The sequence below is a fragment of the Rhinopithecus bieti genome, unplaced genomic scaffold (assembly GCF_001698545.2).
Source record: "Rhinopithecus bieti isolate Rb0 unplaced genomic scaffold, ASM169854v2 scaffold_27306, whole genome shotgun sequence".
In the NCBI taxonomy this organism is placed as follows: domain Eukaryota; kingdom Metazoa; phylum Chordata; class Mammalia; order Primates; family Cercopithecidae; genus Rhinopithecus; species Rhinopithecus bieti.
This window is the reverse complement of record NW_016812395.1, coordinates 1166063-1183598: the sequence shown is the minus strand read 5'-3', so window position 1 is coordinate 1183598 and position 17536 is coordinate 1166063. Positions and strand designations below refer to the sequence as shown.

Sequence of the window (17536 nt, the reverse complement as noted above, 5' to 3'; positions counted from 1 at the left end):
AGGTTCAGGAAAAGCTACATAGGGGAGATAATATGGAGTTCAGTCTTTAATAGATTAACTTGATGGGGAAGTTCAGGAAAAGCTACATAGGGGAGATAATATGGAGTTCAGTCTTTAATAGATTAACTTGATGGGGAGGTTCAGGAAAAGCTACATAGGGGAGATAATATGGAGTTCAGTCTTTAAAGAGGATTTGGGTCAGGCGCAGTGGCTCACGCCTGTAATCCTAGCACTTTGGGAGGCTGGGGCAGGTAGATCACCTGAGGTTAGGAGTTCGAGACCAGCCTGGCCAACATGGCAAAACCCCATCTCTACTATAAATACAAAACTTAGCTGGACGTGGTGGCACATGCCTGTAATCCCAGCTACTCGAGAGGCTGAGGCAGGAGAATCTCTTGAACCAAGGTGGTGAAGGGGCAGTAAGCCAAAATCCCCCCCCTGCACTTCAGCCTGGATGACAGAGCCGAAATATTACCAAAAAAAAAAAAAAAAAAAGAGGATTTAGATGTTGGTCATTAGATAGAATAATCAGCAATAATGAAGGTATTTATTTTGGCTGCACATTTATTCTGGGTATGCATTATTAACATGGTCTAAGAGTAATCATGTAGGCAAAACAGCTTTGTCTTAATGTCATGCAGAAAAACCTCCTTTGGGATCATTTAGAGGCTAGAAGTTTTGCCCTGTTATCAAACTCCCCTTTCTCTGTTTGGAGTTAAAAAGCATAATAGAATAACTCTTTAAAAGTAATGGCCATTACCAGGCTGGGTGCAGTGGCTCACGCCTAGAATCCCAGCACTTTGGGAGGCTGAGGCGGGCAGATCACTTGAGCTCAGGAGTTCGAGACCAGCCTGGCCAACATGGTGAAACCCTGTCTCTACTAAAATACAAAAATAAGCCAGGCATGGTGGTGCACATCTGTAATCCCAGTTATGCAGGAGGCTGAGGCAGGAGAATGACTTGAACCTGGGAGGTGGAGGTTTCAATGACCCAAGATCACGCCACTGCACTCCAGCCTGGGCAACAGAGTAAGACTCCGTCTCAAAAAATAAAATAAAGGGCCGGGTGCAGTGGCTCACACCTGTAATCCCAGCACTTTGGGAGGCCGAGGTGGGCGAATCCCCTGAGGTCGGGAGTTCAAGACCAACCTGGCTAACCTGGTGAAATCCCGTCTCTACTGAAAATATAAAAATTAGCTGGGTGTGGTGGCAGTCACCTGTAATCCCAGATACTCAGGAGGCTGAGGCAGGAGAATCACTTGAATCTGGGAGGCAGAGGTTGCAGTGATTCGAGATCTCATCATTGCACTCCAGTCTGGGCGACAGAGACTCCGTCTCAAAATAAAAAGAAAAAAATAAAATAAAATGTAAAATATATTTTAATTCAGAATTTATCCCATGAATGTCTTACATTTTTCACATTGTAAGTTGAAACAACTAACTGAGTTGTGCTTCCTAAGGTCTTCTTATTTTAAACATTCACCCTGATTATTCAATGGCATTTTAGATATTTTGAGGAATTCATTTGTGCTAGAATACATATATTTATTTTCATAATTATCTATTGCTTATAGCAGCTTTGGGATGAACCAGGTAATAGATCTGAATTTGGAAACAAGGTCGATGTAACATTTTTAGGGTCACCAAATGGCTGTGTGGAAGTAGTTCTGAAACAAAAGCTGTTTTGGGAGAAAGAAGCTCATTCTTCTTCCTGTGGTTCGTATGTCAAGAAATTATACCACAGCTCATTGCATTGCCAAACTAGAAACTTTAAGGTCATAGCAATGGCTCAACTCGTGGATGACTGTTTTGAGGAAGCCTTCTATAGCCCTAAGCTGAGTTAGGGCTATCACAATACTTATAAAAACAGTATCATATTGTAGTCTCATTACTGGTTGATTGGTCGACCTTGTTTTCAAATTCTTGAAAATCAAGACCATATATTCCTTCCTTTGTTCTACGCTGAGTAGTATTAGTGCCTGACAAATATGTAGATGGCCAATACATATTTGATTAAATGAATAATTGAATGAATATGGCATGATATGATATAACATGACATTAATATAGCTGGTACAAATTAGAGTAAGTTCAGTCAGAATAATTTCAAGTACTTCCCCAAAAAGAAGTAGCCAAGAGAGAGTTCAGGTCTAGTCATAGTTACTAGAAACTCATTCATTGGGAGATCAGGCTTAAGGGGCAAGAAATCTAGTCTCTAGAAGAAAACGTTTGATGGGAAAATAATGCAAAGAAGAAATACTTACCTTCTCAGAGAAACTTTTATTCTGTTGGTGAAGGATAGAGGTATTGGAGTATAAAGGAGAAAACTAAATAAGAGGACAGAATTATACACATAAATACATTAAGAAGTAGGGATTCATTAGCTAATTTTAGAAAAAATCCAGAGTAGTTTCTAATGTGATGTATTTATTTTATAGCTATTTCAAAACACATATTTTTCAATCATAATTTCATGTAAATATCTTAAAAATTAATTTCTCTTTACACTACCTTCACATGCAGAAGTTGGTTGTCAACGGCTATGAGCTGATTAAGATTCTCCAGTATTTCTAAGTCTCTAATGTCATCAATATTATTATTGCTGATATTCAATATAGAGAGGGATTTCTGTAAGAAAAATAACCAAGTTAGCATTAGTAAATAGTCTAAATACTGTATATAGGAACCAGAAATCCTAATCTTTGAAAATTTTAAGCTTGATCAGTTCAGGCTGTTTTCCTCTTTAGGCAAAAACATCAAAAGCCATGAAATCCTTTTTATTGCATTTTTTTTCATATGAAAGTTTTAAAACCACAGTATGTCATATAACTTACCCTTTCTCCCTATAATTCCTCCATAAGTCATATTTTCTTTTCCAAGATACAAAATAAACTTATAGAATAAAAAAGCCAAGAATCAAAAAGCAAAGAAAGAAAAAAAGATGCCCCAGTAAACAAGTAACACAATATAGAAAAAATGCTTACTGTAGCTTCAGCAAATTATCATTTTGTGCTAAATATTACTAACATTTGTACTTACATAGGGGCTGGGTGCGGTGGCTCATGCCTGTAATCTCAGCACTTTAGGAGGTGAAGCGGGCGGATCACTTGAGGTCAGGAGTTCAAGACCAGCCTGGCCAACATGGCGAAACCCCATCTCTACTAAAAATACAAAAAATTAGCTGGGCATGGTGCCGCACGCCTGTAGTCCCAGCTGCTTGGGAGACTGAGGCAGGAGAATCGCTTGAACCTGGGAGGTGGAGGTTGCAGTGAGCAGAGATCACACCTGGGAGACAGAGCAAAACTCCGTCTCAAAAAAAGATTTATACTTAACATAGGAAGAAATAGTTTTTGTCTTTATTTTACTAAATAGGAAACATGATCAAGAATAAAATAATATCTGGTTTTATTTTCTCTCTACCTGTCTATATGGTTTTCTATCAATCCATATGTTCAGGAACTACTTAAAATAATAATTAGCTAATTAACAGGAATTTCAGTATTGTTGTAACACTATAACACTAAATCAGAGTCATCTTACGAGGCTTAGGAATCCAAGATGGAGTCAATCATCGCTTCACGGCCTTTTGGCTAAGATCAAGTGCAGTATCTGTTCTTATTAGTTTTAAGTTTAAAAAAAACATGGAGGCATCCATGCACAGTCAACCTTTAGAAAAAATATTTCCTGATACTAAAGTATTGGGAGAACTACCTCTTAATTTTGATAAATTTGGGTCAAAATCCATCTACTATCCTCTATTTCTGGGCCCTCTAAAATAAAACTGATGAGGCTGGGCACGGTGGCTCACACCTGTAATCCCAACACTTTAATCCCAGACTAGCCTGGCCAACATGGTGAAACCCCATCTCTACTAAAAATACAAAAATTAGTCGGGCGTGGTGGTGCATGCCTGTAGTCCCAGCTACTTGGGAGGCTGAGGCAGGAGAACTGCTTGAACTGGGGAGGTGGAGGTTGCAGTGAGCAGAGGTCATGCCACTGCACTCCAACTTGGGCGACAGAGTTTATTTTTATTTTTAAAATAAAAATAAAATAAAATAAAACTGGTGAAATCTGTAAAACAACTACCATGTTCCATTTATGTCCCTTGCCCCAGAATTAAAATTAGCCTATCCCAATAAGTCTGTTGTTTTGAGGATTAGCAGGAGCCTAAGTGGTATCCTCTGGCTTCTCAATTTATTATGGCACCTCCATCCAATGTGACTGGTTTCAGGCGACACAATTAGAGCCCCAACCCCAGGGCTCCCAGGCCTACATAGTTCTGATGTGGTAGAGCTGTATGTAGTGCAATCTACAATCAAATCAGGATCCCGGAAGAAAACAGCTTATTATTACAATGGCTCTCTACTATATTGTTTAAAAGTTTCCAAATAATTGCACATTCCTCTCTCCTTAGGCTTTTCCTAAAATTTAAAATGTTGAGCCGTGATAATCACCAAGGTCCACATTATGAATGAATGAACATCTGTATTAGAACTTCAGTTAACATACCTTTTCACATTCTTCTCATCCTTCCAGTTACCCAAAGAGGCAAGTTTTATTATCCCACTTTATAAATGCTGAGTCTTTGAGATTGTACCTGAGAAAATCAGCTTCAGTCCTCAGATAAACTCTGAGCTGGCCATATAAAATGCAGAGGATGTACAATGTCCAAATATACCTTCACCAAATTCCTGTTTCATTATAACTTGTTAATCACTATATTCCTTGTCAAAATATTCAAATGTGAACTTACTGCTAGAGAATGAAGAGTTCTTGGATCAAACAGAAGCTTTTCCCCGAGGGGAAGCCTCTGATTCTCAACATGAAGCTCTCTTAGTTCTCCTAATCCTTCTAAACCTTCTATGACAGCAATGTAATTGCCTCCCAGATACCTGCAAAACATAGACATAGTTCTAAATAGACATTCTGAGAATGTCATGGTCTTTATTAAGCATGACAAAAGTGTAATAACAAAATCATTGAGCTGAACAAAATTATAAATGAGGAATTTTGTGTTATATTAAATCTATGAAAGGTTGGTTTATCTAAATGAGAACAAATTATATTCTTACATTTCATTTAGTCTAGAAGTACATTTTTTTGCTTTTAAAAAAGTGAGCGAATTGTAATGGTTATTATCAAACTATCTACCAGGGTTCTTCATATGTCACCTAACATATGAAGAGCCCTGGTAGATAGTTTGATAATAACCATTTCTGTGTTGTAGGTTTAAAAAAATGAAGATTTCACAGCTAGACACAGTGGCTCACACCTGTAATCCCAGCACTTTGGGAGCCTGGAAGTTTAAGACCAGTCTGGGCAACCTAGGAAGATCCCATCTCTAAATAAATAAATAAATAAGCCAGCCAGCCAGTCATTGTGGTGCATGCTTGTGGACCCAGCTACTCAGGAAGCTGAAGGGGAAGATGACTTGGACCTAGGGCATCAAGGCTGTGATGAGTCATGATCGCGCCACTGCACTCAAGCCTGGGTGGCAGAGCGAGACTGTCTCAAAACTAAGAGATAAAAGGAAAATGAAGATATCTGGGCCTAACCCCTGGAGATTCTAATTTGGATATGTAGGTTGGAACCCAGTGCTCTTCATTTTAATAAGCATTCACCAGCCAACTCTTGTGTCTCCATTCTGAGGCTTTTAGCCGGTTATTTGAAGAGCATGATAGTTATTCCAGTCTGGGAAATTGGATCCACCAATCTTCATTGCCTAATTATAATCACTATAGGCAGTAAATGCCGTTTTACAATCAAGTTTACATCAATAGGATCAATTATATGACCCAGATAGTATGAGATGTGTGATTCTGAAAGGCACATAACTCATCTGGGTTCCATGGAAACTTCTTTTATCAGTTGAGCCCACATGAGGATGTTTTAAGTATCCCTATTAGCCCTTAAGATAACCCCTCCCCAGAATGAAAAGTGTATCAGGCTTAATAAAACACAAATTATTAATATTATATGTGAAACAATTTACTTCTTGTTAATAATAGTATGAGAAAATAGAAATTGAGGTCTGTTCCACAAAACCCATGTGGGAATCATATGCTTTTTTTCCATATAAGTATGAAATCATATCAATTTCATATTCAATTTACTTTTGGAATTTAATGCAAAAAATGGAAATGCCTTCATGCAAAAAAATATAAGTACCATAATCATAAAATCAGATACATTATTAAAAAATAAAAGCACTTACACTTTTCCAGTTTCTTTAATGACCTGAGGTTCTCTATACATGAAATACAATTGTTTTGTAGGTACAAGTGGGTCAGATTTGTGGCATAATTCAGGTTAGTGATTTGACTAATACAATTATCATATAAATATAAAACACTAAGATTTTGCAAAGAGAGAGGTCTTCCTAAAAGGGAAACAAAACATGTTAAATGTAATTTCTCCTGAAAACTTGTTTGTTTTAACAAAATTTTCAGTTGATCATTCTGCAAATTTCCCTAAGGTTAATATAAGAGAAGAGTATTTCTCTGTTCTTGGCACAGTTAAAACAAGACTAGACTGATTACAAAAGAAATTCTGTAATATTCTTTTTTTAAGAAATTCTGTAANGACACAATTAGAGCCCCAACCCCAGGGCTCCCAGGCCTACATAGTTCTGATGTGGTAGAGCTGTATGTAGTGCAATCTACAATCAAATCAGGATCCCGGAAGAAAACAGCTTATTATTACAATGGCTCTCTACTATATTGTTTAAAAGTTTCCAAATAATTGCACATTCCTCTCTCCTTAGGCTTTTTCCTAAAATTTAAAATGTTGAGCCGTGATAATCACCAAGGTCCACATTATGAATGAATGAACATCTGTATTAGAACTTCAGTTAACATACCTTTTCACATTCTTCTCATCCTTCCAGTTACCCAAAGAGGCAAGTTTTATTATCCCACTTTATAAATGCTGAGTCTTTGAGATTGTACCTGAGAAAATCAGCTTCAGTCCTCAGATAAACTCTGAGCTGGCCATATAAAATGCAGAGGATGTACAATGTCCAAATATACCTTCACCACATTCCTGTTTCATTATAACTTGTTAATCACTATATTCCTTGTCAAAATATTCAAATGTGAACTTACTGCTAGAGAATGAAGAGTTCTTGGATCAAACAGAAGCTTTTCCCCGAGGGGAAGCCTCTGATTCTCAACATGAAGCTCTCTTAGTTCTCCTAATCCTTCTAAACCTTCTATGACAGCAATGTAATTGCCTCCCAGATACCTGCAAAACATAGACATAGTTCTAAATAGACATTCTGAGAATGTCATGGTCTTTATTAAGCATGACAAAAGTGTAATAACAAAATCATTGAGCTGAACAAAATTATAAATGAGGAATTTTGTGTTATATTAAATCTATGAAAGGTTGGTTTATCTAAATGAGAACAAATTATATTCTTACATTTCATTTAGTCTAGAAGTACATTTTTTTGCTTTTTAAAAAAGTGAGCGAATTGTAATGGTTATTATCAAACTATCTACCAGGGTTCTTCATATGTCACCTAACATATGAAGAGCCCTGGTAGATAGTTTGATAATAACCATTTCTGTGTTGTAGGTTTAAAAAAATGAAGATTTCACAGCTAGACACAGTGGCTCACACCTGTAATCCCAGCACTTTGGGAGCCTGGAAGTTTAAGACCAGTCTGGGCAACCTAGGAAGATCCCATCTCTAAATAAATAAATAAATAAGCCAGCCAGCCAGTCATTGTGGTGCATGCTTGTGGACCCAGCTACTCAGGAAGCTGAAGGGGGAAGATGACTTGGACCTAGGGCATCAAGGCTGTGATGAGTCATGATCGCGCCACTGCACTCAAGCCTGGGTGGCAGAGCGAGACTGTCTCAAAACTAAGAGATAAAAGGAAAAATGAAGATATCTGGGCCTAACCCCTGGAGATTCTAATTTGGATATGTAGGTTGGAACCCAGTGCTCTTCATTTTTAATAAGCATTCACCAGCCAACTCTTGTGTCTCCATTCTGAGGCTTTTAGCCGGTTATTTGAAGAGCATGATAGTTATTCCAGTCTGGGAAATTGGATCCACCAATCTTCATTGCCTAATTATAATCACTATAGGCAGTAAATGCCGTTTTACAATCAAGTTTACATCAATAGGATCAATTATATGACCCAGATAGTATGAGATGTGTGATTCTGAAAGGCACATAACTCATCTGGGTTCCATGGAAACTTCTTTTATCAGTTGAGCCCACATGAGGATGTTTTAAGTATCCCTATTAGCCCTTAAGATAACCCCTCCCCAGAATGAAAAGTGTATCAGGCTTAATAAAACACAAATTATTAATATTATATGTGAAACAATTTACTTCTTGTTAATAATAGTATGAGAAAATAGAAATTGAGGTCTGTTCCACAAAACCCATGTGGGAATCATATGCTTTTTTTCCATATAAGTATGAAATCATATCAATTTCATATTCAATTTACTTTTGGAATTTAATGCAAAAAATGGAAATGCCTTCATGCAAAAAAATATAAGTACCATAATCATAAAAATCAGATACATTATTAAAAAATAAAAGCACTTACACTTTTTCCAGTTTCTTTAATGACCTGAGGTTCTCTATACATGAAATACAATTGTTTTGTAGGTACAAGTGGGTCAGATTTGTGGCATAATTCAGGTTAGTGATTTGACTAATACAATTATCATATAAATATAAAACACTAAGATTTTTGCAAAGAGAGAGGTCTTCCTAAAAGGGAAACAAAAACATGTTAAATGTAATTTCTCCTGAAAACTTGTTTGTTTTTAACAAAAATTTTCAGTTGATCATTCTGCAAATTTCCCTAAGGTTAATATAAGAGAAGAGTATTTCTCTGTTCTTGGCACAGTTAAAACAAGACTAGACTGATTACAAAAGAAATTCTGTAATATTTTTTCTTTTTTTAAGAAATTCTGTAATTATATCAATAAAACTGGAATTGTTAAGATTTTCCCAGAGCAAGCAATTTTCCTTGGAAGCCATTAGGCTCCTCTGGAAGTTGAAACATTGAATAAATTATTACCTCAACATTACAAATAGGGGTTAATATTTCTGTAGGATTGGAAGTCAACTATTGTGGTTTATAATACTGAAAACTGGAAGTCATCTAGATATCCAGAATAATAGATTAATTTTTTTTTTTGTTTTGAGATGGAGTCTCGCTCTGTTGCCCAGGCTGGAGTGCAGTGACACGATCTTGGCTCACCATAACCTCTGCCTCCTGGGTTCAAGTGATTCTCCTGCCTCAGTCTCCTGAGTAGCTGGGACTACAGGTGTGCGCCACCATGCCTGGCTAACTTTTGTATTTTTAGTAGAGACGGGGGTTTCACTATGTTGGCTAGGCTGGTCTTGAACTCCTGACCTTGTGATCCACCTGCCTTGGCCTCCCAAAGTGCAAGGATTACAGGTGTGAGCCACCACACACAGCCTCATACATTAATTTTTTAAAAACTATGATAATGCTATCAAAAGAAATACCATAGAACCATTAAATATCCTTTTGTTTCTTCAGTAATACCTAATACATAGTTAAGTGAAATTCATAATATGTAGTTAAGTGAAAATAGTACATTTAATATGACCCACTATTGTAAAATTATATGAATAAAAGACTGAAAGGATATTACCTAAATGTTAAAAGTGATTGTGTCTGAATAGGATTACATTCTTTCTTTTTATATGTATTTTATATGAATAAGAACACCAATTACTTTTTTTTTTTTTGAAACAGGGTCTGCCCAGACTGGTGTCAAACTCCTGGGCTCAAGTGATCCTAGCGCCCCAGCCTCTTGAGTAGCTGGGATTATAGGCATGCGCCACCATGCCCAGCTACCAGTTACTTTTGAGATAAAATAATTAAAGGGATTTTTTAAAAGGCTGCCATTTCTTGTGTCATGGCAGATCAGCCTAGAGTAAATAGACGAGTGGTGAAGTTCTGCTCAAAAATTTCTCAGCCTTCATTAAGTTAACTTCTTTTAAAATACAGCTATGTGTTGGAAACTGTAAGTTTAGAAGTTATTCTCATTTTAGTGTGAATTACTTTAACCAATTTGCCTTCCTTCTATCAAAGATCATCCACCCTGGAGGAGCACTGATTGATGTGAGGACAGAGTATGAAATAGGGACTTTACTGGGGGCTCTCCAGAGAAAGTAGTCTTATATGATATCATGAAGTAGAGAGTTCTGGGCAACAAAAGAGAGACATGAGGTTTGGGCAAAGGAATCATGGGAAGAAGGATCACCAGGAAACCAGAAGGGAATCTAGAATGGGAGCTGGGTTGGGGTCCCTACAAAAAAATCAAGTATTTAATTGATCATTTTGCCTGGGGCGTTAGTATTTCTTTCATTTGTTCAATAAATATTTATTAAGCATGTAATATGAGTCAGGCATTGTAATGGATGAGGGATTTAGAGTGATGTGAAACAATAGACATGATTTCTGCCCTCAGGTAGCTCCTGAGTTTCCAAGAAAATTTATCTCACCTGTAGTCTAGCATTTACTGTAGACAACAGATACCAACACAGATGGCCTAAGAGTGTTATTGCAGCCTTTAAAGTTTCCCAAATTACAGCCAAGAATTACCTTAGTGCTGAGAAAATGTAGTTTCAGATTATATCCAGATAAACATAAACTTGTCTGATGTAACTGACCCAGTATAACATACATTTACATAACCAGTTAAATTATGTGCAAAAAAGATTTCACTGTTAAACTCTTTTTTTCTTGTGTGAATTTTAATTTTAATTTCCATAGTTTTGGGGGTACAGGTGGTTTTTGGTTACATGGATAGGTTCTTTTTTGAGACGTAGTCTCACTTTGTTGCCCAGGCTGTATTACAGGTATGACCCACCACGCTTAGCCAGGATAAATTCTTTAGTGGTGAGTTCCGAGATTTTAGTGCACCCTTCACCTGAGCAGTGTACACTGTACCCAATATGTAGTCTTTTATCCCCCACCCCCTTCCCAACCTTGTCTCACTGATAAACTTTTGAAATATGGTACTCATATAGTTACTTCTTAACATTTTGGTATACTTAAAAAATTCATATTTCAAGGTTTTACAATAATACAAAAGTAATTATTGTCTATGAAATTATTTCCCAACATACACTTTCAAATCTAGTTTGCTACACTATACAGTGTTGTAGGAGAACATTAATACAAATATTTAAAATATATATATTTAAAAATCACAATGGTATATTTTATAGATTTAATTTTAACAAATTTAATATCACACGTAGGAAGTTAAAATAAAAACACAATATAAAGCTTACTGATAAAAATAAGTTAATAAGGCCAAGTGCGGTGGCTCACATGTGTAATCTCAGCACTTTGGGAGGCCAAGGCAGGCGGATCACTTCTTGATCTCAGAAGTCTAAGCTCAAGAACTCAACATGGCGAACCTGGCAACATGGCGAAACCCCCCCATCTGTACTAAAAATACAAAAGTTAGCTGGGCATGGTGGCACATGCCTGTAATCCCAGCTACTCAGGAGGCTGACGCACAAGAGTCACTTGAACCTGGGAGGCGGAGGTTGCAGTGAGCTTTGATCATGTCACTATATTCCAGCCTGGGCAACAGACCGAGAGAGACTCTACCTCAAAAAAAAAGTTAATAAGAATAATGAAAATATAGTTAATATATTAGGTATGCCCCCAAACCAATTCCTAAACTTTACATTATTAATTATATAAACATAGGAAATAATTTCAAAGTTCTTACAATTGCATCTATATTTTTGTCTGAAAAATTTATATGAGTTATTTTCTTCAGGCACTGTGAAATGGTTTCTTCTTTTCCGGGTTTAAGATTGCTGTTTCTGGCAATTAGATCCAAGGTCAGTCGAACCATAATTTCTTTATAAATCAAACTCTCAGCAAAAGCTCTGTTTTGATACCATGTCAAGAAGTAGGTTTAGGTATTATTTCCAGCTTATCTAAAGATTAAAGAACCAAGCAGTGATGCATTATCATAGCAATTGTAAGCAAAAGTTATTTCTGTCTTACTCTTTAAATAAATTCCCTGTATAATGAAAACTATTTGGATAAGCTAGTTTTAGACACTCTTTAGGGGCACCTGAGGTATTTTCTAAGTTTATTAGACTTCATAAAAAGATTAAAGCATCAAAATTTAACACGCACATACTAAACTCATTCACTTTAGTTTTAATCTTTTCTTCTTCCTGAGTTAGAATATTGAAGCATCTTGATCATTGCAAGTACTCTTTTTTCTTTCTTTTCTTTTCTTTCTTCCCTTTTTTTTTTTTTTTTTTTTTTTGAGATGGAGTTTCGTTCTTGTCGCTCAGGCTGGAGTGCAGTGGTGCGATCTCAGCTCACTGCAATCTCTGCCTCCCAGGTTCAAACGATTCTCCTCTCAAGCCTCCAGAGTAGCTGGGATTACAGGAGCGTGCCACCACGCCCAGCTAATTTTTATATTTTTAGTAGAGATGGGTTTTCGCCATATTGGCCAGGATGGTCTCGAACCCCTAAGCTCAGGCAATTGGCCCGCCTCAGCCTCCCAAAGTGTGAGATTACAGGCGTGAGCCACTGCGCCCAACCTCTTTTTTCTTTTAAGAGACTGGGTCTCATGTTATGGTTCCCAGGCTGGCGTGTAGTGGCTATTCACAGGCATGTAGGCATGATCATAGTCCTCTGCAACCTTTTTTTTTTTTTTTAAGACTCCGTTGCCAGGCTGGAGTGCAGTGGTATGGTCTTGGCTCACTGCAACCTCTGTCTCCTGGGTTCAAGCGATTCTCCTGCCTCAGCCTCCCAAGCTGCTGGGATTACAAGCACGTGCCACCATACCCAGCAAATTTTTGTATTTTTAGTAGAGATGGGGTTTTGCCATGTTGGCCAGGCTGGTCTTGAGCTCCTCACCTTGTGATCTGCCCACCTCAGCCTCCCAAAGTGCTGGGATTACAGGCGTGAGCCACCACGCCCGTCCCCTTGCTTTTTTGTTTGTTTGTTTGTTTGTTTGTTTGTTTTTAGAGATGGGGTCTTGCTCTGTCTCCACGGCTGGAGTGCAGTGGCACAATCTCGGCTCACCGCAACCTCTGCCTCCTGGGTTCAAGCAATTCTCTGCCTCAGCCTCCTGAGTAGCACGGATTACAGGCGCCTGCCACCATGCCCAGCTAATTTTTGTATTTTTAGTAGAGACAGGGTTTCACCATCTTGGCTAGGCTGGTCTTGAACTCCTGACTTTGTGATCCACCCACCTTGGCCTCCCAAAGTGCTGGGATTACAGGCATGAGCCATCGTGCCCGGCCTTATGAGCATCTTTTAAAGGATTATTATTCACTCTTGGAGTCAAAAAGGCCCTCAAGGAATATCCTCCAATGTTCTCATTTCACAGGTGAAGAAACTAAGTCCCAGAGATTTATCTTAAGCTACTCAAGCTAGTGACAGTTGAGAAAGGGACCAGGTCTCTTGGCTCCTTTTCCTATAGTACCCATAGAGACCATATGTCTGAAACCCCTAAATCAGAACACATGGTGTGAAAACCTTAAGTACACAGGACAATGGTACAAAATACTTGAAAATGAAGCTGGCCTAGAAATTTATGTTTTATTAGTACAACCATAATCCACAAAGAGGCAACATAATCCAGGGGATTTTTTTGTTTTTTTGTTTTGTTTTGTTTTTGAGACGAAGTCTTGCTCTTGTTGCCCAGCTGGAGTGCAATGGTGTGATCTTGGCTCACTGCAACCTCCGCCTCCTGGGTTCAAGCAATTCTCCTGCCTCAGCCTCCTGAGTAGCTGAGATTACAGGTGCCTGCCACCACGCCCGACTAATTTTTGTTTTTTTAGTAGAGACAGAGTTTCACCATGTTGGCCAGGCTGGTCTCAAACTCCTGACCTCAGGTGATCCGCCCGTCTCAGCCTCCTAAAGTGCTGGGATTACAGGCATGAGCCACTGTGCCCGACCAATCCAGCGTTTTTCAATCCAGATTTGCCTGGTTCAAATTTTGGCTTCATCCCTTACTAGTTAGGCATCTTGGGCAGGTTACTTCAATTTCTTACAAAATAAGGATAATAATGGTCCCTATTTCCAAGGGATAATGTGAGGATTGGTGAAATAATCATTATAGAGTGTTCTGCACAGTACCTGGTACATAGGTCAATAAACATTCGCTATCATTATTATTATTATGTTACTGGTTTGTTCACAGATAAGGTTATCTTAACTGTCTCACTGGAAATACATCAGGACTGTTAAATATGAGAAACATGCCGGGGGCGGTGGTGCATGCCTGTAGTTCCAGCTACTTGGGAGGCTGAGACAAGAAGATTACTTGAGCTCATGAGTTCCAGGTTAGAGTAAGCTATGATCATGCCACTGCACTCCAGCCTGGGTGACAGAGGGAGACTGTCTCTAAATAAGTAAATAAAATATTGCCATATATTGTCTATAGATTTGAGGTAGCCCATTTTTTTTCAATTGCCGAGGAAGTATAGCTATTTAAGTGATAAATATCCCAGTTTCCCCAATTGTGCTTCACATTCATTTACTACAAATGTAACCAAAAATGCAGTTTAAAATTAAACATTATTCCAGTGTATATGGAATTTAACCAACCAAATACCTCAATGTGTACAATATTCTGTACATGAAATCAGTGCTTAGGAGGAAAAATGAATTCAGTAGACTATAAATTAAATTTATATACTCACACATTGGCATTACCCAGGCTATGTTATTGTAAATTGCCCACAATAAAATATTTGAAGATATGGAATGTATTCTTAGACTCTTCAAAATGCAAAGTACAACCTACAGAATAAAATTATAAAATCTTAAGCCTCAGAACTGAGCAGAAAAAAATAATAAAATCTTCATAGATTTTTGAAATTTGCATATATCTGATTATTTTTATAACAAAATTTTAAGCTTATTGTTGACTTTTCAGATCACATTTCAAATATGATACTATATTCTGAACAAAGTATCTAATTCAATTAAAATAACTTATTAATATTACCTTGAAAATATTTCATAAAATATTTCATGATAAAAGTATAAGAATAGTATAACACCCATGGACCCACAGATCAGCTTAAAATATAAAACATTACAAATACATTTGAAACCCCTGTATACCTTTCTTCCTCTTCATTCTCTTAAATTTAGGATTTATCTAAAATTTAGACTATTCATGTTTTTATGCTTTTACTACAGATGTATGTATACCTAAATAATATATAGTACTGTTTTTCACAATTTTACATGTCATCAATGGTATTAATATTATTCTGTCTTCAGCTTTCTTTTCTGCTTTATGTTTTGTATGTGAGAGTCATGTGGGTTGATGTGTGTAGCTCTAGAATATTTACTATACAATATTCCATTGTAAGAAATTAATTTTTCCTAATGACTGATCTTTGGGTATTTCCTTTTTTTTTTCGCTTTTACAATGTTGCTTTTATGATTTTGTATGTATCATTTAGCACATGTGCAAGAGCTTCTTTAAGGTTTAAAACTAGGAGTGGCCACTCTGGGTTGGACATTTCAACTTTACTATATATACTGCCAAATTTTTCTCCAAAGGAATTTTACCACTGGCAAGTAAAAGAGTTCCCACTGCTCTACAATGCAGCCTGCACCATTGTTGGCACCTGATATTGTCAATCTTTAACTTTTTACCAAGCTGATGGGTATAAAATGGTATCTCATTACTGTGTTTTAATTTGCCTTTCTCTACTTATTGAGAGACTGAGTATTTTCCTGATTATTGGCCATGTGGAGTTTCTCTTCTGTTAATTGCTATTTCTTATATTTTGCCCATTTTTCCCACTGAGTTCTGCTTTTCTAAGAAATTGGTAGAACACACACACATTTCTATTACATACTAATATTTCATTGATAACATGTGTTGCAAATGTCTTTTCCCAGACTGTAGCTTGTCTTTTCTTTTCTCTCTTTTTCACTTGTTAGTTTGCTTTTAATGGTATCGTCTAAAAAACAGAAACTTTATTTTTTAATATAGTCAAATGTATCATTATTTTCTCATGTTTTGTGCTTTTGTGGCTTATTTAATAACACCTTCCCTACCTTAATTTCAGAAAAAATGACCTATATAGTCTTCTGAACATGTTAAAGTTTTCCTTGATGCATTCTGGTCTTTATCTAGAGTTGATTACTGTGTAGGAAGTGAGATATTCAATATTTTCAGGAATTTTTTCATCTAAGCTTAATAAGAAGATATTTCTTTTCTTTTTTTACAGACAGGGTCTCATTATGTTGCCCAGGCTGGTCTCAAACTCCTGGGTTCAAGTGATCCTCCTGCTTTGGCTTTTCAAAGTGCTGGGATTACAAGTTTAAGCCATCATGCCCAGCCTATCACATGAGTTTTTACTTCAGGCTCTGTTTTCTAACTTTGGCTAAAACAGAGAAAATTTGGATCACCTGAAACCTCATGAATGGCCATGCTATTGTAGGGAAGGCAAAATTTTACCTCTTCCATTTTAGGGTTTTTTTTTTGTTTTGTTTTGTTTTTTGGCTGAGCCTAGTAATTAAATTGACATACAGTAGATCAAGAGGAGAAAAGCAAGCAAATTTAGTTATAAGTTTAATGTGGCATGGGAACCTTCATAAGAAATGAAGACTCAAATACGCAGAGTTGTATACTTGCATACTAAGTTAGAAAAAGGATAGTAGGCCAGGTGCAGTGGCTCATGCCTGTAATCCCAGCACTTTGGGAGGCCGAGGTGGGTGGATCACCCGAGGTCAGGAATTTGAGACCAGCCTGACCAATATGATGAAACCTCATCTCTACTAAAAATATAAAAAACTTAGCCGGGCATGGTGGTATATGCCTGTAATCCCAGCTACTCGGGAGGCTGAGGCAGAAGAATCGCTTGTACCCGGGAGGCAGAGGTTGTGGTGAGCCAAGATTGTGCCATTGCACTCCAGCCTGGGCAACAAGAGAGAAACTCCATCTCAAAAAAAAATAAAAAAGAAAATGTGACAAGGTAAAGGAGCTTGGGTTAGGGCTAGGGTAGTTGATTGGTGAAGGGTTCTTGTAAAAACGTTTGTTTGTACAGCTTTTCCTTGGCTTCAGCTTCCAGTCCTTGATAGTAAGAATGATACTTTCTAGTATAGGGAGGAAATTGTTCATATAAAAATTTCTCCTCCTCCTTTTAAGAAACAGAACAGGCAGGGTGTGGTGGCTCACACCTGTAGTCCCAGCACTTTGAGAGGCTGAGGCAGGAGGACTGCTTGAGCCCAGGAGTTTGAGACCAGCCTGAGCAACATGGCGAGACCCCCGTCTCTACAAAAAATAAATGAGCCAGGCATGGTGGTACATGCCTGTGGTCCCAGCTGTTTGGGAGGTTGAGGAAGGAGGATTGCTTGAGCCTGGGAAGTCAAGGCTGTGGTGAGCTGTGATTGCGCCACTGCACTTCAGCCTGCGAAACAGAGCATGACCCTGTCTCAAAACAAAAAAGCAAAAAAACAGAATAAAAGTCAGAGCAATCATCTTTTACCTGTCATTTTTCAAGTGCTTTTCTTT

General features: G+C 37.6%; 1 protein-coding gene across 4 annotated transcripts in view; it reads right to left on the bottom strand.

Moving 5' to 3' along the window:
• PPP1R42 (protein phosphatase 1 regulatory subunit 42) overlaps window positions 1–17536 on the bottom strand; it is a 65771-nt gene that overhangs the window by 46186 nt on the left and 2049 nt on the right. For 3 of the 4 annotated variants that reach the window (XM_017896313.1, XM_017896315.1, XM_017896316.1), the window contains exons 2-6: window positions 14700–14799; window positions 11753–11966; window positions 8569–8735; window positions 7103–7241; window positions 2511–2627 (exon numbers count right to left, since the gene is read on the bottom strand). In XM_017896313.1, the coding sequence (XP_017751802.1) occupies window positions 2511–2627; window positions 7103–7241; window positions 8569–8735; window positions 11753–11881 (552 nt within the window). In that variant the 5' untranslated portion in view covers window positions 11882–11966; window positions 14700–14799. The remainder of the gene's footprint in view (window positions 1–2510; window positions 2628–7102; window positions 7242–8568; window positions 8736–11752; window positions 11967–14699; window positions 14800–17536) is intronic. The other variant, XM_017896314.1, reaches the window with a different exon arrangement.